This window comes from Hyla sarda, chromosome 2, assembly GCF_029499605.1.
Source record: "Hyla sarda isolate aHylSar1 chromosome 2, aHylSar1.hap1, whole genome shotgun sequence".
Lineage (NCBI taxonomy): Eukaryota > Metazoa > Chordata > Amphibia > Anura > Hylidae > Hyla > Hyla sarda.
In genome coordinates, this window is record NC_079190.1 from 54568565 (window position 1) to 54588911 (window position 20347).

At 45.4% G+C, this 20347-nt stretch overlaps 1 protein-coding gene across 5 annotated transcripts in view; it reads right to left on the bottom strand.

The window, feature by feature from the left end:
* The window catches only part of FLT3 (fms related receptor tyrosine kinase 3), a 142254-nt gene that overhangs the window by 75274 nt on the left and 46633 nt on the right, over positions 1-20347 (bottom strand). For 4 of the 5 annotated variants that reach the window (XM_056561826.1, XM_056561822.1, XM_056561825.1 and 1 more), the window contains 3 exons: positions 16746-16855; positions 10125-10327; positions 7908-8023 (listed from right to left, as the gene is read on the bottom strand). In XM_056561826.1, the coding sequence (XP_056417801.1) occupies positions 7908-8023; positions 10125-10327; positions 16746-16832 (406 nt within the window). In that variant the 5' untranslated portion in view covers positions 16833-16855. The remainder of the gene's footprint in view (positions 1-7907; positions 8024-10124; positions 10328-16745; positions 16856-20347) is intronic. The other variant, XM_056561823.1, reaches the window with a different exon arrangement.

The following is a 20347-nucleotide window of genomic DNA, read 5'->3' on the forward strand; positions in this document are numbered from 1 at the left end:
GAGAGCGAGTCAGGTACGGGAGCCGGGGTGCGCATCGCGAGCAGGCGCCACCCGCATCGCGAATCGCATCCCGGCTGGAGGCGGAATCGCAGCGCACCCGGTCAGTGGATCTGACCGGGGCGCTGCGGGAGCGAGAGTGTAGCGAGCGCTCCGGGGAGGAGCGGGGACCCGGAGCGCTCGGCGTAACAGTACCCCCCCCTTGGGTCTCCCCCTCTTCTTGGAGCCTGAGAACCTGAGGACCAGATTTTTATCTAGGATATTGTCCTCAGGTTCCCAGGATCTCTCTTCAGGACCACAGCCCTCCCAGTCAACCAAAAAGAAGGTTTTTCCTCTGACCTTTTTGGAGGCCAGTATCTCCTTTACAGGAAAGATGTCTGAAGAACCGGAGACAGGAGTGGGAGAGATAAGTTTAGGAGAGAAACGGTTGATGATGAGTGGTTTAAGAAGAGAAACGTGAAAGGCATTAGGAATACGAAGAGAAGGAGGGAGAAGAAGTTTATAAGAGACAGGATTAATCTGGCACAAAATTTTGAAAGGACCAAGATAGCGTGGTCCCAATTTGTAGCTGGGAACACGGAAGCGGACATATTTAGCGGAGAGCCATACCTTGTCTCCGGGAGAAAAAATGGGGGGAGCTCTTCTTTTCTTATCAGCAAACTTCTTCATGCGTGATGAAGCCTGTAAGAGAGAATTTTGGGTCTCTTTCCATATGGTGGAAAGATCACGAGTTATTTCATCCACAGCGGGTACACCAGAGGGCAAGGGAGTAGGGAGGGGGGGAAGAGGGTGACGGCCGTACACCACGAAAAATGGGGATTTGGAAGAAGATTCAGAAACTCTGAAGTTATACGAGAATTCGGCCCATGGCAGAAGATCTGCCCAGTCATCCTGGCGGGAGGAAACAAAATGCCGTAAATAATCACCCAGGACCTGGTTAATTCTTTCTACTTGCCCATTGGATTGAGGATGATAAGCAGAAGAAAAGTTTAATTTAATCTTGAGTTGTTTACAGAGAGCCCTCCAGAATTTAGACACGAATTGGACGCCTCTATCCGAGACGATCTGCGTGGGCAACCCGTGAAGACGAAAAATGTGTACAAAAAATTGTTTTGCTAACTGAGGCGCAGAAGGAAGACCAGGAAGAGGGATGAAATGTGCCATCTTGGAGAATCGATCAACGACCACCCAAACAACAGTGTTACCACGGGATGAGGGTAAGTCTGTAATAAAGTCCATACCAATCAGAGACCAAGGCTGTTCGGGAACAGGCAGAGGATGAAGAAGACCAGCGGGCTTCTGGCGAGGAGTCTTATCCCAGGCACAGACAGTGCAGGCTCGCACAAAATCCACAACATCCGTCTCCAGAGTCGGCCACCAATAGAAACGAGAGATGAGTTGCACGGATTTCTTGATGCCCGCATGACCTGCGAGATGGGAGGAGTGACCCCATTTGAGGATTCTGAGGCGTTGGCGTGGAGAGACGAAGGTCTTCCCTGGAGGAGTTTGCCTGATGGAGGCTGGAGAAGTGGAGATCAGGCAGTCAGGAGGAATGATGTGTTGCGGAGAGAGCTCTACTTCCGAGGCATCCGAGGAACGAGAGAGAGCATCGGCCCTAATGTTCTTATCGGCAGGCCGAAAGTGAATTTCAAAATTAAATCGGGCAAAGAACAGAGACCACCTGGCCTGACGAGGATTCAGCCGTTGGGCAGACTGGAGATAGGAGAGGTTCTTGTGATCGGTGTAAATAATAACTGGAAATCTTGATCCCTCCAGCAGATGCCTCCATTCCTCAAGTGCTAATTTAATGGCTAGTAGCTCTCGATCCCCGATGGAGTAGTTCCTCTCCGCCGGAGAGAAGGTCTTAGAGAAAAAACCACAAGTAACAGCATGCCCGGAAGAATTTTTTTGTAGAAGGACCGCTCCAGCTCCTACTGAGGAGGCATCAACCTCCAATAGGAAGGGTTTAGATGGGTCAGGTCTGGAGAGCACGGGAGCTGAAGAAAAGGCAGACTTGAGGTGTTTAAAGGCGTCTTCCGCTTGAGGAGGCCATGACTTAGGATTGGCATTCTTTTTGGTTAAAGCCACGATAGGAGCCACAATGGTGGAAAAATGTGGAATAAATTGTCTGTAATAATTGGCGAACCCCAAAAAACGTTGGATAGCACGGAGTCCGGAGGGGCGTGGCCAATCTAAGACGGCAGAGAGTTTGTCTGGATCCATTTGTAGTCCCTGGCCAGAGACCAAGTATCCTAGGAAAGGAAGAGATTGACATTCAAACAGACATTTCTCCATTTTGGCATAAAGTTGATTGTCACGAAGTCTCTGAAGAACCATGCGGACATGCTGGCGGTGTTCTTCTAGGTTGGCAGAAAAAATCAGGATATCGTCCAGATACACAACAACACAGGAATATAAGAGATCACGAAAAATTTCATTAACAAAGTCTTGGAAGACGGCAGGGGCGTTGCACAGGCCAAAGGGCATGACCAGATACTCAAAGTGTCCATCTCTAGTGTTAAATGCCGTTTTCCATTCATCCCCCTCTCTGATGCGGATGAGATTATAAGCACCTCTTAAGTCCAGTTTGGTAAAGATGTGGGCACCTTGGAGGCGATCAAAGAGTTCAGAGATGAGAGGTAGAGGGTAGCGGTTCTTTACCGTGATTTTATTAAGACCGCGGTAGTCAATGCAAGGACGTAGGGAGCCATCTTTTTTGGACACAAAGAAAAATCCGGCTCCGGCAGGAGAGGAGGATTTGCGGATAAAGCCCTTTTTTAAATTTTCCTGGATGTACTCAGACATAGCAAGAGTCTCTGGGGCAGAGAGAGGATAAATTCTGCCCCGGGGTGGAGTAGTGCCCGGGAGGAGGTCAATAGGACAGTCATAAGGCCTGTGAGGAGGTAGAGTCTCAGCTTGTTTTTTGCAAAAAACATCCGCAAAGTCCATATAGGCCTTAGGGAGACCGGTTACAGGGGGAACCACAGGGTCACGGCAAGGAGTACTGCTAACCGGTTTAAGGCAGTCCTTGAAACAAGAGGGACCCCAACTCTTGATCTCCCCTGTGGACCAATCCAGGGTTGGGGAATGGTGTTGAAGCCAGGGTAGTCCAAGGAGAATTTCGGAAGTGCAATTGGAGAGGACCAAAAACTCAATTTTTTCGTGGTGAGGTCCGATGCACATTAGGAGGGGTTCCGTGCGGTAACGCACGGCACAGTCCAATCTTTCATTGTTAACGCAATTGATGTAGAGAGGTCTGGCGAGACTGGTCACTGGGATGTTGAACCTGTTGATGAGAGAGGCCAAAATAAAGTTTCCTGCAGATCCGGAGTCCAAGAAGGCCTTAGTGGAGAAGGAGAAGGTAGAGGCAGATATCCGCACAGGCACAGTAAGACGTGGAGAAGCAGAGTTGACATCAAGGACTGTTTCACCTCTGTGCGGAGTCAGCGTACGTCTTTCCAGGCGGGGAGGACGGATAGGACAATCCTTCAGGAAGTGTTCGGTACCGGCACAGTACAGGCAGAGATTCTCCATGCGGCGTCGTGTCCTCTCTTGAGGTGTCAGGCGAGACCGGTCAACTTGCATAGCCTCCACGGCGGGAGGCACAGGAACGGATTGCAGAGGACCAGAGGAGAGAGGAGCCGGGGAGAAAAAACGCCTCGTGCGAACAAAGTCCATATCCTGGCGGAGCTCCCGACGCCTTTCGGAAAAACGCATGTCAATGCGAGTGGCTAGATGAATGAGTTCATGTAGGTTAGCAGGAATTTCTCGTGCGGCCAGAACATCTTTAATGTTGCTGGATAGGCCTTTTTTAAAGGTCGCGCAGAGGGCCTCATTATTCCAGGAAAGTTCTGAAGCAAGAGTACGGAATTGCACGGCGTACTCGCCAACGGAAGAATTACCCTGGACCAGGTTCAGCAGGGCAGTCTCAGCAGAAGAGGCTCGGGCAGGTTCCTCAAAGACACTTCGAATTTCCGAGAAGAAGGAGTGTACAGAGGCAGTGACGGGGTCATTGCGGTCCCAGAGCGGTGTGGCCCATGACAGAGCTTTTCCAGACAGAAGGCTGACTACGAAAGCCACCTTAGACCTTTCAGTAGGAAACTGGTCCGACATCATCTCCAAGTGCAGGGAACATTGTGAAAGAAAGCCACGGCAAAACTTAGAGTCCCCATCAAATTTATCCGGCAAGGATAGTCGTAGGCCTGAGGCGGCCACTCGCTGCGGAGGAGGTGCAGGAGCTGGCGGAGGAGATGACTGCTGAAGCTGTGGTAGTAGCTGCTGTAGCATCACGGTCAGTTGAGACAGCTGGTGGCCTTCTTGCGCTATCTGTTGTGACTGCTGGGCGACCACCGTGGTGAGGTCGGCGACAACTGGCAGAGGAACTTCAGCGGGATCCATGGCCGGATCTACTGTCACGATGCCGGCTGGCAGGAGGTGGATCCTCTGTGCCAGAGAGGGATTGGCGTGGACCGTGCTAGTGGACCGGTTCTAAGTCACTACTGGTATTCACCAGAGCCCGCCGCAAAGCGGGATGGTCTTGCTGCGGCGGTAGTGACCAGGTCGTATCCACTAGCAACGGCTCAACCTCTCTGACTGCTGAAGATAGGCGCGGTACAAGGGAGTAGACAGAAGCAAGGTCGGACGTAGCAGAAGGTCGGGGCAGGCAGCAAGGATCGTAGTCAGGGGCAACGGCAGGAGGTCTGGAACACAGGCTAGGAACATACAAGGGAACGCTTTTAAGGACATACCTGAGCCCGCACACCAACGCCAAGGTTTCTCAAGTGGTGCGGGACCTAACACTAAACCTTTCTGTGCTGTATGGGCAATACCAGGGGCCAGTGGGCAATTATAGTGGCATTAGTTCCGACTCACAGCCTGCTCCCAGATCACTCCACTGTGGCTAAGCACACATACAATGGGAGGAAGGATATGAGCCGCACCCAAGTAGGCTGATATGTTGCCGGCCTCACAGGTGCACCTAAATGCTGCTTATAATAGTGATTAAGGCACATTAGATTTGGAGTTTATACACCTCCAAGTATAAGATATGAACAACATGAAAAAAAGGTGGTTTCAAATGGCAGGAAATGTTCAACCCCAAATGCAGTTGTGCATTTATGCTGGGGGAGCAGATCCATCCCCCATTGAATGCAATTTTATGCTGGGGGTTGCCCTTAGCAATGGACCCCAAGTGCAGGATCTGCTCCCCCAGCATAAATGCACAACTGCATTTGGGGTTGAGAATTTCCTGCCATTTGAAACTTGGGTGGGGCTCCTAGCCTTCCTCCCTCCTCCCATTGTATGTGTGCTTAGCCACACTGGAGTGAACTTGGAGAAGGCTGTGAGTCGGACCTAATGCCGCTGTAATTGCCCACTGGCCCTGGTATTGCCCATATGGCACAGGTAGGTTTAGTGTTAGGTCCCGTGCCACTTGAGAAACCTTCGCGTTGGTGTGCGGGCTCAGGTTTGTCCTTCATAAAAGGATATACTGGCTAATGTCTCAATTTTAACATCATTTTGAGGGTTAGTCATATGTTACTGTCTACATCTACCACAGTAGTGCACCTAAATTTATGTATCATTCTATTTGTATCAGCCAACCTGCACCTGTAGCCATCGTAGCTAGCTGTTCTCACAGCTTCTTCTATATACACCTAATTCAGCTCTGCTTCGTATGATGCTATCTTAGTGTCAGTTTGCCCCTTCTGTCTGCTTGGACAGCTGCCATTTATGGCACAGTGGATCCACACCCATGGGGCGTTATACCTACTACAAGGAATGGTGGGGCAAATGGTTCCCTGCTCTGCTATATTTTTCAAGTGTATCCTGAACTAAGAATGCAGATACATTTAGGAGTGGTAAGATGCCAGGGGGTCCCACTTCCAGACATGTAGTAGGGGCATTGTTTACTGTATGGTTTAAGTCACCCTGTAGACAGAGATATTGCAGTTCAGTATAAGGAGAAAATGTAGTGTGTGCAGGCAACAGAAATGTTGTGAAAAGTCTTAATCATACACCATCAGAAGACAGAAGAGTAGTCAGAAGCATCAACAGTATCAGAGGATCATATAGCAAAAACAAGTGTTTGGTAGTTATGTAGAAAGCACAGCACGTATTAGAATATAAGGGCATACAGTGGTGAAATCTAACCTTAGTGACCAGGGGGCACGGATGGCCTAGCTACAGTGGGGATCAAAAGTTTGGGCACCCCAGGTAAAAATTTGTATTAATTTGCATAAAGAAGCCAAGGAAAGATGGAAAAATCTCCAAAAGGCATCAAATTACAGATTAGACATTCTTATAATATGTCAACAAAAGTTAGATTTTATTTCCATCATTTACACTTTCAAAATAACAGAAAACAAAAAAATGGTGTCTGCAAAAGTTTGGGCACCCTGCAGAGTTAATATCTTGTACTGCCCCCTTTGGCAAGTATCATAGCTTGTAAACACTTTTTGTAGCCAGCCAAGAGTCTTTCAATTCTTGTTTGAGGTATCTTTGCCCATTCTTCCTTACAAAAGTCTTCCAGTTCTTTGAGATTTCTGGGCTGTCTGTCACGCACTGCTCTTTTAAGGTCTATCCATAGATTTTCAATTATGTTGAGGTCAGGAGATTGTGAAGGCCATGGCAAAACCTTCAGTTTACGCCTCTTGAATTAATCCCCCGTGGATTTCGAGGTGTGTTAGGATCATTATCCATTTGTAGAAGCCATCCTCTCTTTAACTTCAGCCTTTTCACAGATGGCATCAAGTTAGCATCCAAAATTTGCTGAAATTTTATTGAATCCATTTTTTTCTTCTACTCGTGAGATATTCCTTGTGCCACTGGCTGCAATACAACCCCAAAGCATGATTGATATACCCACATGCTTAGCAGTTGGACAGAGGTTCTTTTCATTAAAATCTGTACCCCTTCTTCTCCAAACGTACCTTTGCTCATTCCGGCCAAAAAGTTCAATTTTAACCTCATCGGTCCACAGAACTTGTTTCCAAAATGCATCAGGCTTGTCTATATGTTCATTTGCAAAGTTCAAACGCTGATTTTTGTGGTGAGGACGTAGAAGAGGTTTTCTTCTGATGACTCTTCCATGAAGACCATATTTGTACAAGTATCTCTTTATAAAAGGAATAGTGTACCACAACTCCAGTGTCTGCCAGATCTTTCTGGAGGGATTGTGCAGTCAAACGTGGGTTTTGAATTGTTTTTCTCACAATCCTGCGAGCTGTTCTGTCTGGTATTTTTTCTTGGTCTTCCAGATCTTGCTTTAACTTCCACTGTTCCTGATGACTCCCATTTCTTAATTGTATTCCGAACAGAGGATATTGACATCTGAAAACATTTTGCTATCTTCTTATAGCCTTCTCCAGCTTTGTGAGCATCAACTATTTCAGTTTCAGATTTCTAGACAACTGCTTAGAAGAACCCATGGTGCTGATTGTTGGGGCAAGGTCAGATGAGTCTGGGCATTTAAAACTTTTGAGATTGACATCACCTGGTCTTCCCAGATGATGATTGAGAACAATCCATGACACTGGCAGGTCTCAGCTTTGCAAATGGGGCAGTTCATGCTATCAATTCTGCAGGGTGCCCAAACTTTTGCAGATGACATTTTTTTGTTTTCTGTTATTTTGAAAGTGTAAATGATGGAAATAAAATCTAACTTTTGTTGACATATTATAAGAATGTCTAATCTGTAATTTGATGCCTTTTGGAGATTTTTCCATCTTTCCTTGGCTTCTTTATGCACATTAATACACATTTTTACCTGGGGTGCCCAAACTTTTGATCCCCACTCTACTAATGAGGAAGACCATTTTCTGAGAAAGTCCTTTAGGAGAACAAACTCACTTTTAGAGCCTTTGATAAGCTTTAGTTCTTATATAATAGTGACACCTAAGTGATTCACTTACTTCTTATTTTCACTTCAAAATATATGGAGTAGTTGGAGTTTTCACTTTGTATCAAAAGCTCATATATTCCAGCTTGTCTTTCGGTGGCTCTTACCAGTTCCAAACAAATATGGCTACTGAAATAAAGAAAATGCATTATTTCTGACAATGATTCCAATACAGCACTGTGCTGAGGATAACACGCTGAGTGCTATATTGTAGAGATGTAGAGATGAATGTACATCGTGATAATCTATAAGCAATGAAGATCACAGAAACTAACCAACCCCTACTGGTCTTATCGAAATAATGTTTCTCATCCTTTTTTGTAGTACAAATCCAATTGCATAACCATTTCTAGGTTATTGCAGATCTGAGTCACAAGCCAAAAAATAAAAAATACAGACAATTTGCTCAAAGCACCAACTACTGAAATCCATAGCATGTCTGCCCCCATGTTTCCATGTTATAATCACTATGGTAAATCACCCCTTCCAATGCCCCTTAGAACAGTATATGGCTAAAGGCCTCATATTACGAACTGCAACATATGAACCTGGTCATTGACAGACTGCCCTACCAAATACATTACATGCTGAGGATGATATTAAAGGGGTACTCCGGCCCTAATACATCTTATCCCCTATCCAAAGGGGGACCTGCCACTGGGGACCCCCGCAATTTTGTCTTTGCTCACCCACCTTTGTGAGCTCTCTGCAGCACTGGAGGCTCCGAGTGTGTAGCGTGACAACCACAGGCCCATGGTCGTCACACTACACACTCGGAGCCTCCAGCGCTGCGGAGAGCTCACAAAGGTGGATGAGCAATGACAGATTCCGAGGGTCCCCAGCGGTGGAACCACCACAATCAGACATTCCCCTATCCTTTGGATAAGGGGATAAGATTTATTAGGGCTGGAGTACCCCTTTAACCACAACATTTAAAGAAGAACACCAGTGAAAACTTTTTCTTCAGCCCTTATGCCCGGGCTGCCGGAATAAAAATAATAAACATTAACCTACCTACTGGAACTCCCCCTGGCCCCCATCAATATATCCGTCCTATTTTCCAAACCCCAGTCCTCTCCCATCATTTGGGATCCGACACATAACATTGCGGTTCAGCGAATCGCGGGTGATGTGCCGCCTCGGTCGGTGATATGCTGACCCGCAGTGTCATGTAACAGGCCAGGGACCAGGAAGAAGGCCGGGCCTGGACTGGTTAAATGACACTGGTGCTCAGTGTATCACTGGCCGAGGCGGCACATCACTTGGCTGGCGATGAGCTGAGCCGCAGTGTTACGTGTCGGGCACCAAAAGCCAGAAGAGGACTGGGGCTGTGATATTGGTGGACCTGTGGGATAGGTGGAAAGTAAGTTGATGTTTATTATTTTTGTTCCGAAAGCCCAAAGCCATAAGGGATAAAAAAAAGTTCTCCATTAAGGGGTTAAACTGCTGGGGTCAGACTCCTCACCAACTCAGGCCGTTGCAGCAGAAATCCTGCTTCCGATTGTGTAGGCATTAACAGTTCCCCTGCCTTTAACCCAGAGTTCTGCTTGGGCTAAACTGGCATGGCCTTGTGGCCATTAGCGCGGGCTGAGCTCAGAGAGAACTGTTTATGGATGAAGGGGTTTTCCCATCTCATAAATAGATAATATACAGTATTTGTAGGACATTACATTACTTTACGGTCTTTACTACTTAATGAGATGGGAATAGTCTCTTCAGAGGGGGGTTACGAAATACAGTAGAATCTCCCAATAGCGGACACTCACAGGGAAATAGCACAGAGGAGGATCAAGAGGAAATGATGTGGCACAGGGGGTAATAAAGGGGGGGGGGGATTATTTGGGACAGAAGAAATAAAGTGGCCGGCGGACGTACAGAAGCAGGAGACCACTGTTGAAACATCGGTCTTCTGCTTCTGTGCTGGGGCTTCTGCAGTGGGGTGCAGCGGGGGTCTGGGTCCTTTACTGGGGTATTGGCTGTACCCCCTGACGGCGACCCTGTGTACAAGGTAGGGCCGGCACATAAGACTGGTTGTCCAATATTGGGAGTGTTTCATCCCTTAATGTGAGTGTTTTATCCCTTAATGTGAGTGTTTTGTCCCCTAATGGGAGTATTTTGTCCCCAATTGGGTGTGTCCGTATCCACTATTGGGAATGATTTGTCCCCTGTTGGGAGGTGTCCGCTAAGGGAGATTTCACTGTATAGATCACCTAACAACCATTTACCTTACCTGTTCCTAGAGCCATTCACAACATGAGAGATATTGTTCTTCTTCTGCAACCAGACAAATGTTACCGACTTGCTTATGTTCTGAAGTACATTCAGTTTTATTGATTCAAAAATATTCACTTCCACTGTCAGACCTGCATTGTAAATGTTATGTGACGTCCATGAACAGTTCAGGTTTGTAGCTTTGTTAAAAGAGGAGGAATACTGTAAGATAAAATGTAGTAATAAAAATAATAATCTATTCTATCAAGAATATGAAAATGTATACAGGGTGAGGGTAATTTATGAATAATATAGTACGAGCCCCAGTATAAAACAAGTGCATAGTCTACTCTACCTTCCGCAATATAACTATTGCTGAATAAAGTTACAACAATAATTATTATTATTTTTTAATGCAAAGTTGATTAAAATTATTCTTGGTGATATATAAACTTCACAGTTAGTGTGGGCCATGACAGAAGCCTCCATTGGACTCCTAAGTCTAAAGCTGAGATTTAGATGTTTCCTCAAAACCCAGTGAAAGGACTGACACTGAACATGGATAACTTCGTTTTGTGGAAAGGTGATAAGTTGTCATCTCGGGAAAACCATCTTAAGGTTATGTCTGTAGTAAAGAGGCAGAGAGACCTGGCACAGCTGACTAATGGCTCTCAATGCTGTGGCGGAGTAATGAGACCTATCCGTTCCCGACCGGCGAAGTGCTGTGCTCTACGTGTATGGAAGATAAGTACATTCGTATGTAGCAGGAAAAAGGAGTAACACGTAGCAACTCACCACTTCTGTAGAAACTTGTTTAATAGTGCAGGTTGGCGTACAGCTGACACATAACAACGGGAACGGTGTGCAGGGAGGGCTAGACGTGGCGGGAGGAGCTCGAGACGATGGATCCTATTTCACATCCAGTGAGGCTTCTTCCGGTCCTAGGACCGGAAGAAGCCTCACTGGACGCGAAATAGGATCCAGCGTCTAGAGCTCCCCCCGCCACGTGTAGCCCTCCCTGCACACCGTTCCCGTTGTTATGTGTCAGCTGTACGCCAACCTGCACTATTAAACAAGTTTCTATAGAAGTGGCGAGTTGCTACGTGTCACTCCTTTTTCCTGCTACATCTTAAGGTTATGGTCACACGTTGTTCATCCACAGCATATTGTTTCATGCTGCGGATGCGCCGACAGCATGCAGAATAGCGAGCTCCCTGCTGTGGCTGGGTAGCTCTGTGTGTCTGTTCATAGCGATGGATTTCCCACTTTAGGCACAGTACCTGATTGTAGCAGATGCACAGCACTCTTATATCTCCAGTGCTCCCATAAAGAATACATAGAGTGTGTGCAGACCCCATGCAGCAGGGAGATTTGGTGCCCCACCAGGAGATCACAGGGGCCCCAGCGATCAGACCCCCTGCTAACATATTTCTTACAAAAAGACAATGGACAATGGCTCCTCCAAATGGTATGGGTTGCAACACGGCTAAAACGTAACTTTTACTGTGATAATTAAAATTCCATGGATGTCAACACAAAAATAAAGATAAAAAACGCTACATAACCATAACTTTAATTATGTAGCGTTTTTATCTTTATTTTTGTGTTGACATCCATGGAATTTTAATGATTACAGTAAAAGTAATGTTTTAGCCGTGTTGTTAGCCATACCATTTGGAGGAGCTGGAAGTCCATCATCTTTTTGTTTTCCATTGTCCAGGAGTCGGCCTGCTCCGATCTTTCCGTGCTCTCCAGGAGAAAGCGTCAAAACATGAATCTGCTTCTGGTGCGATGAGCTGATGTATTCCTATTTTTTCTATTTGTTTGTATAACTGGACAGGGGATACATTTTTAAACACTGGAGTACCCCTTAAAAAGTGGTGTGTTCCTGCACAATATGATATTTTCCTATTAGTACTGACTAAGTCAGTGTGTAGGGACAGAGCAATAGAATGGGGAGGTTGGCACTCGGAACCCACGTTATGCTCACAAACAAAATTCTTCCAAATAATATATACAGTATTCTCGCCACTCACGATTTAATGTTGAAGTATTGTTTAAAGAGTACCTGTTACCAAGGAAAATAACATAAATAAACCCACTGTAATTAGGATCATGTTCCTGTCACTTTTATCTGTGTTTGACCAGATAACAGCCCTGATTGGCTGCTCACTTCCCCTGCATTCCTCTCCTTAGGGGGGCTTGTCCATGAGCAAGCTGTGTCAGCTTTCACTTGCTGACTCTGAGTGTTTCTCACAGCATCGGCTGCAGGGACCCAGATAACAGGTGAGAACCTAGATTTTAAGGCCAGAAAGGGAATATTAAATTAGCCTGTATGGGGACATCTAGTGGCTGAAAGTTCAATGGCCAATTATAAGGTAAAAACCAATACTTTTAAAAGACATATAGTAGAGGTAACATATCAATATTTTATGTTGGTGGCAGTGCCTCTTGTGAGTACTGAGATTTTTGTATATACCAGTATACAGTATTCATAAATATCTTAGAGGAATAATAGGAATGACACAATACAGAGCTATAACAAACGATACTCCAGAATTGTTATATTATAAGGGAATGGAACTATTTACTAAAACAGACAGATCAGGAGAGCTGAAAGGTTAGGGGGTTAGATACACGTTATACAATTATATGTGGCACTAAAGAGACAGGTTTCTTAATTCTAAAGGACAGCTATTTTGTATAATTTTTTGGTGCATGCCCTAACAAGCTGGATTTCTGTGAGATACTTTCCAATAGACTGTTGCACAGGGGCGTGGCTGGCTCAAAAAAGGGTGTGGTTTCACAACCCAACCTATTTACTGTTGAATTCACAGAAAATCCTGTAAATAAATGGCGGGAAATTTCCACCTAGAAAAAGCTGGTCAAAAAATGTTCCTGTGAATCCCCATAGTAAATAGGGTGGAATCCTACAAGTCTTAAACAACATTTCACACTAGTAAAAATCCAACACTTAGTAAATGAGGCCCAGTATGTGCAGCCTAGTTCTTCTGCTCCTTAATTCTAGGGATCGATCAGATCCTGGACTCATCTGGACTCACCCCTTCACTCCCATTAGGGCTTGCTTTACCTTTGACATTAAAGGGGTACTCTACTGCCCCAGCATTTGGAACAAAATGTTCCGAACACTGGGTGCGGGCTGCGGGGGTAGCTGGGTGTGGGCTGCCATGCCCCCTCCCATAGACTTGCATAGAGTGGGCGAGGTGTGATGTCACGACCCCCGCAACCAGCACCCAGCATTCGGAACAAATTGTTCAAAACGCTGGGGCAGTGGAGTACCAATTTAAAGAAGCCAAGCAGCGTTGAATATTTTTTATAAATAAAAGCTGAATTTGGTTACCATGAGTAAAAATGGCTTTAGCTATAAACTCCAATAAATATGGTCTTTCAGAAATAGCTGAGGTATAGTTCCTTATAGAAACTTTGGTCATTTGTAAACCCTGCTGTCATGCTATCTCCCGTGTTCAAGTTCCTCAATGGTCTCGGCACTGACGTACTGGTCCTTGTGGTCGTCATAGTTCTGCTTTCGAAATTTCTGTTTTCAGGTATGTCAAGCACTGGAAGTATTCTGCACCTAAACCATATAGGTATTACATGTGTCTGCTCTTTGTGCATATATTATCGGATATGTATCAACTGGTCATATGCCTTTGAAGGTTTAGGATGCAGGGAAAGTGACCATTATTTTCAGAATGGGAACATTAATAAATGCAGGGTTCAGTATATGGCTTTCATCACCTTAGGTTGATACATAAATACTGTAAATAGTCACAGAATAAATAAGATTTTCTAAATTATCAGATTCGTTTGGAGATCATCCAATAACATTATCCTGCATCTTAGCCACATGGGTGACACTAGGTTTAAATGGCCTATAACTATCATTATGTATAATCTTATTTAAAGGGGTACTCCAGGAAAGTATATATATACTAAAAAAAAAAAAAGCTCCAAAGCCAGTACACTGGATATGTTGCCTGTGAACCATCTTGCCTGATATGCATGGCTTCTGTGGTCCCTGTTGTCTTCTCTGGCTGCTTGATATTCTTTGCCATCCCTCCCTCCTTTTTGTCTACATCTCCCAGAAATCATTGCAGCTCTGCTCTGCCAGCTAGCTCACTCTCTGAGAGCGGACCCCACCCTCTTACTCTGTGAAAGATTCAGTGTTTGATTTGCTAAGGCTGGACACACCTCCCAGCTCTCAGCACTAGAGGGAGCATGACTCATCAGTGCAGGGCAAAACCACATGGTCTGTGGCTCTCAGGAGGGTGGGGGCTGCTTTCATAGAAACATTTGGAAAAAGTGGATGGCTGGATGATGTCATTCCCTTCAAAGAGGGGAAACTGCTCTATATAGCTAATGAATGATATTTAGAGAGCTAAATAGGTTGATGAGAGGGAAATGGTGAGCAATGGGTTTAGTTCCCCAGAGTAACCCTTTAGCAGATACGTGTTTTAAATATTTAAGATTGGAGCCCATGATCTTCATGTTGCACAGCAGTGATTCTTGCCATCATGTTGCAAATTGATTATTAATATTTAGACTAAGAGTTATTCTAAAACTTCTTAAAAAGCACTACATTTTCAAAAAAACTTTGCATAATTCAAAGTTAATGTAAGAAGCTTTGTAATATGTATTCAGAGAAAATGCCTCTTCATGATTCAATAGAGACAGAGAGGCTGCAGCTTGTAGTGTTATAGCTCAGCCCAGGGCTTGACTCCCAGCTTACACTGATAAGTGCTGGTCAATAATGTCCTCCATGTTGCAGCTTCTAAGGGTGTGCTATAGATATATAAGGGGGCAGGATACTCTCTTCTGTGTATTCAATTGATGGGAGATATTGTAAAGGCTAGGCTCCACTCACATCACAATTCTGAAAATCAACTGAAAATCTGCTGAAATAAACTGAAATTCAGAGCTAAAGCCTGTAGACTAGAAAAATGGTGAAAATTGCCATACAGAAATCATATAATGGCTCTAAATAGTACATACACATGACAGCGTATCCTTAAAAGTTTCCTGAAACTAGTTTGCTTGAAAGTGTCCCTGCAACTAGAGAAAAATTTTGACAAGTCAAAATGCACTTCACTCCCTGGGTCATTGCGTTTTCCATCTCACTGCATGACACTCACTGCATAGACTTACAATGGAGCTTGTCTTGTGCAGTGAGAAGGAAAAGGCAGCAAGCCAGGGAGTGAATCCCTGTACATTTCTCATGGCTCAAGATTGTTGTTGTTGGGGTTGGGGTTGGGGGGGGGGGGGGGGTCTAAACATCGATCAGAACTTTTGAAATTTCTCTGCAAAATATTTAAAAAAAAATTGTAACTGAAGGGCAACTTAGAGCTGGGCGGCATGACCAAATATGTGTATCACGGTATTTTTGTAACTTATGGCGGTTCCACGGTATATAACGGTATTTCTTTCACCCCATCCCCCCCAAATCATGTGACCCGCGAGCGCTGTTCTGCTCCCCCCCCCAAATCATGTTACCCGCCAGTGCTGTTCTGCTCCTCCCAATTAATTATCAGCCCAGCGGGGTACTACTCACATATGTCACCCGCAAGCAATGCCCACATATGTCCCCCGCAAGCAATGCCGGGCTGCCGGCGCTGGAACTCTATACTGTACGCCAGTGGTCTCCAACCTGCGGACCTCCAGATGTTGCAAAACTACAACTCCCAGCATGCCCGGACAGCCAACGGCTGTCCGGGCATGCTGGGAGTTGTAGTTTTGCAACAGCTGGAGGTCCGCAGGTTGGAGACCACTGCTGTATGCTGTATCCCTATGCCCGGGCTGCAAAAGATAAAGAAAATAAATTTTAACTTCCCTACATCAGCCTCACGCTGTTCCTTGGGACTGGAACGTCGGACAGCCGTCAGCCTATCACCGGCCGGAGCGATGTCCCGCCCTGGACAGTGATAGGCTGAGTCCACTGTCATGTAAGAAGCCGGCCAGCGCTGGCGGGTCACATGATTTGGGGGGGGAGAGCAGAACAGCGCTGGCGGGTCACATATGATTAGTTCCCCGATGTGGGGACAACGCTGCGCTGGGCTGATAATTAATTCATTCCCAAGGGGGAGGGGCCCAACCGGTATTGCGGTATGGGGAAAATTCATATCGTGAAGCCCAAAAATTTCGGTATTCGGTATGAACCGGTATACCGCCCAGCCCTAGGGCCACTTCTAAGAGAATATCTAATCAGAAAATTGCCTATTGTTTATATCAAGTTTTTATGTTAGAAAATATTTTTCTCCAAGATTTTTTGGTGTTTTCTTTCTAATTATCACTCTACTATCTATATTATAAAATAGTCCTAAAATCTTGCAGTTTAAAGTCTGGCCACTAAGCCTAACAATGAGCTAAAACTTACTGTTCTATGGAAACAACTTTTCAGAAGCCTACTTATCACAAACAGTATTACAGTAAAAGGTAACACCAGTATATAGATAATATGGCATCAGGCAATTCACTATAGATGAAGGTCACAGTTCACACACTTTCCCTCCCTGCCTGATGACAGCTGCGCAGGTCACAGAGCATGCCTAGCCGACTTTTGGGCTGAAAGGGAAATTGGGTGCTTTAGTGTTTGATTCTGAACCAAACAGAAGATAATACCAACCTTTAATCCAGATCCAGTGTCCTCGTCCTCTACAGGGTTTCTGAATAAATAGCACTGAAATGGTGAGAGGCTTTGTTTGGTGGCCATAAATAAGCTTAGGAAGATGGCAACTGTAAAGTAAATAAAAAAAAAAAGACTGAATGAATCTCACTAAACAACACCATAACCTGAAGTGACAGCTCACAGGCAACAATAGACTGATTTAATGCACACATCACCCCTGAATACTGTAAAGTACTCATAGGTTTCTATCAAGCAGACTCAGGCCCCAAAAAAGTGTCTGGCATACAATTGTCAACCTTATGTCTAAACAATTTTTTTTTTGAAGGAACTGAAAAGTATAGGGGACTAAGTGTCACTGTGGTTTATGTCCAACTCCAATATTTCAGCCATAGTGAAGAATCTCTAACTAAGACCTCTGGTGGACCCAGCCTAGATTTCCATTTATTTTAATAGCCTGCATGTAGTACTATGTTCGCCCTGCAGTGGCTCCAGGGTAAATATATAGTTGTTCACTTAAAGGGGTACTCCAGTGCTCAGCGTTTGGAACAAACTGTTCCAAACACTGGAGCCGGGAGCCGTCACACCCCCTCCCATAGACTTGCATTGAGGGGGCGGGGCTATGACATGACGCGCTCCCGGCGCAGGCTCCAGCGTTTGGAACAGTTTGTTCCAAACTCTGAGCAGCAGAGTACCCCTTTAAATAGAGAAAACAGACATGGTAGCACATCCACAACATGCACACTGATCTAATGCTTCTCAGCCTCATTAATAAAACTAACAGGTCATTAGTGTACATTATGATCATGAAGTGTAAGCCCACTAGCCATGTCACGGCCACTTGTAAGTAGCGGGTCCCTAACATCCCTAGCATAAAATGGAGTAGCACTGATCGGCGACCACCACCGCCGCAACACCAGTGCCCACAGGGTGAATGACCCACTGGCAGAGCAGCCCCAATGCCACTCAAACCAGTCCCAGGGCCGTACCTCCCCACAGACACGGCGCCGCGTCAGCAGTGGACGCCACACAGCACCAAACCAGTGTGAACAAGGTGTAAAAGCTCACTCACCATGTCAGGGAGATAGAAAACACAATGTGAATTCAAATGGAGAATTGTTTTTACTTGGTCTGCACTCTGCCCCTCCCCCTCAGCCCAGGCATATATAACTTAGCAGGAAGCTGCACAGGGCCCTTTCCTTTCTGGCAGCCTCCCAGTCTCTGACTGGGAGCACATGGTAACTGAGCTTTTACACCTTGTTCACACGGGTGTGGTGCTGTGCGGCGTCCATTGCTGCAGCGGCGCTGTGCCTGTGGGGCGATGCAGCCCTGGGACTGGTTTGAGTGGCATTGGGGCTTCTCAGCCAGTGGGTCGTTCCTACTGTGCGCACTGGTGTTGCGGCGGTGGTGGTCACCGCACAGTGCTACTCCATTTTATGCTAGAGATGTTAAGGACCCACTACTTACAGGAGGCCGTGACTTGGCGGTTTACACATCATGTTCATAAAGTACACTAATGACCTGTTAATTTAATAAATGTTGCTAAGAAGCATTAGATCAAGGTTCATGTGTGACCATGTCTGTTTTCTCTATTTGAATTCATATAGTTGTTTACAGTTTCCCCAGTGAAAACTGCTGATCACAAAGAGTGTCTGTGACAGAAACCAAGGAAATCCTCTGGGGTTGGAAGAGGGCAATGGCTTGATAACAGAAAGTGTAGTTGTCTTAGTGCTCTTGTTATTAAAGGAGAACTATCGCACAGGACAACTTCTCCCCTATCCAAAGAATAGGGGATAAGTGCCTGATTGCAGGGGGTTTGACTGATGGGACCAGCTGCAACCTCCTGCACGGGACCCCGACTCTCCCCGGGAATGGGGCATGTTGACCCCCGCACAAAGCAGCGGCCAACACGCCCCCTCCATGTATCTCTTTGGAAGAGCTGGAGATACAGTGTTCGGCTATCTCCAGCTCCCCCATAGAAATACATTGGGGGGGGCATGTCTGCTAACAGTTCGTGCGGGAGTCGACACACTCTGTTCCCATGGAGAGCCGGGGTCTCAGCAGGAGATTGCAGGGGGTTCCTTCGAATAGGGGATACATTTTTCTGTACAATACTTCTCCTTTAAAGGGTAGCTCCCACCATCCTATTTTTTTTTTGATAGCCCGTTCCCCCCCGCTACGGCACTAGCCCGTTCCCTCCTCCCCCCGCCCCGCATACCCCGTTCCCTCATTAACTTGCAATTACTGCAGAGTCCGGCAGCGGGCGTGCAGGGACAGCGGCGGCAACGAAGCGGCGATGTGCGGGAGGAGTGGCCTCCCAGCCAGTGGCCGGGGAGCCAATGCACTCGCTCCCGCCTGTCTGATTGACAGGCAGGGAGCGAGTGCAGCCTAACTGAAAAAGGACTGATTGCCACTCCAAAATCAGTCCTTTTTCAGTAGCCGATTTTAAATGTAAATTAAACCTTTTTAATGAAAAAAATAAAAATAAAAGTATATTAGAGATATGTTGTAGTACATAAGTACTACAACATATCAAAAAATAAAGTTGGTGACAGTGCCCATTTAAGCACAATTTTTTTATCCATTTTACAGTTTATGACACATTAGAATGATAGTGGGAAGTGACTTTGTAGACTTGAGTCATTGTTATTATTTCACAGTTATCATCTCAGTTGTAGCAGAACTTTTATTTTCCGAATATAGCGAACATTTTCAGTATATGCATCGTAAATCAGGCATAACCATGAATGCTGGGGGACTTCCTGTCAGGAAGTATTTTAGAGAGGCTCCTTTAACAGTCTGTGCCCCATGCTGTCCTCCAGCAGTTCATCTTTCCTGTTCAGATAATACTAGCTGTTTCCTGTAGAAGAGTCGCTGCATGGCACAGGCAAGAAGGAAATGATGCCAAGCAACCTGCCGTCTACCTCCGCTCCGTGTTCCAAACACAGTCTACATGACATGTAATCATAAAATCACATACTCCAGTAATATCATAAAAATACTGTATAATAACAAATATGTGATGGTATCTGTAGTCTGGCATTTACCATAAAAGCATGTTACTATATATTTTTGATGGTGTAGTCAATACGTGCAGATGAATGGTTATTTCCTACATGAAATTATGGATGACGCATTAGTTACCAGATGAGTTTACAAGGCAATGGTCCAGAAACATATGGGTCATCGCTAAGCAACTGATTTTGTCGACAGTAGTTGACATCTCCAAAACTTCCCACCCCTGTGGTTGTATTGCTCACTATACTGGAAAAAATGGAGCTATGTATTCATACGCTCCACCAGTCGGATAGGCTGGAACTCTTAGCAATTTGGCATTACTTATAAATGTCCCAAATGTTAGATGCCCAGAAGATCTTCCCATGGTCAGACAAGCGATGACTTGAATGTTGCACCATGTATACATCAAAGCAAGCTACAATGGAAAGATGACGTTTTAGCATTTTAAAAAGCTTGTAAAAAAAATAAAAAATAAAACGAACATGCATTTCAAGAGTTTAAATTATGCTTCAGTTTTTGGTGTTTTCTTACTTATTAACATTTAGTACAGTTTTTTTTTTAATATTTCTGCATTTTTTAAGCCT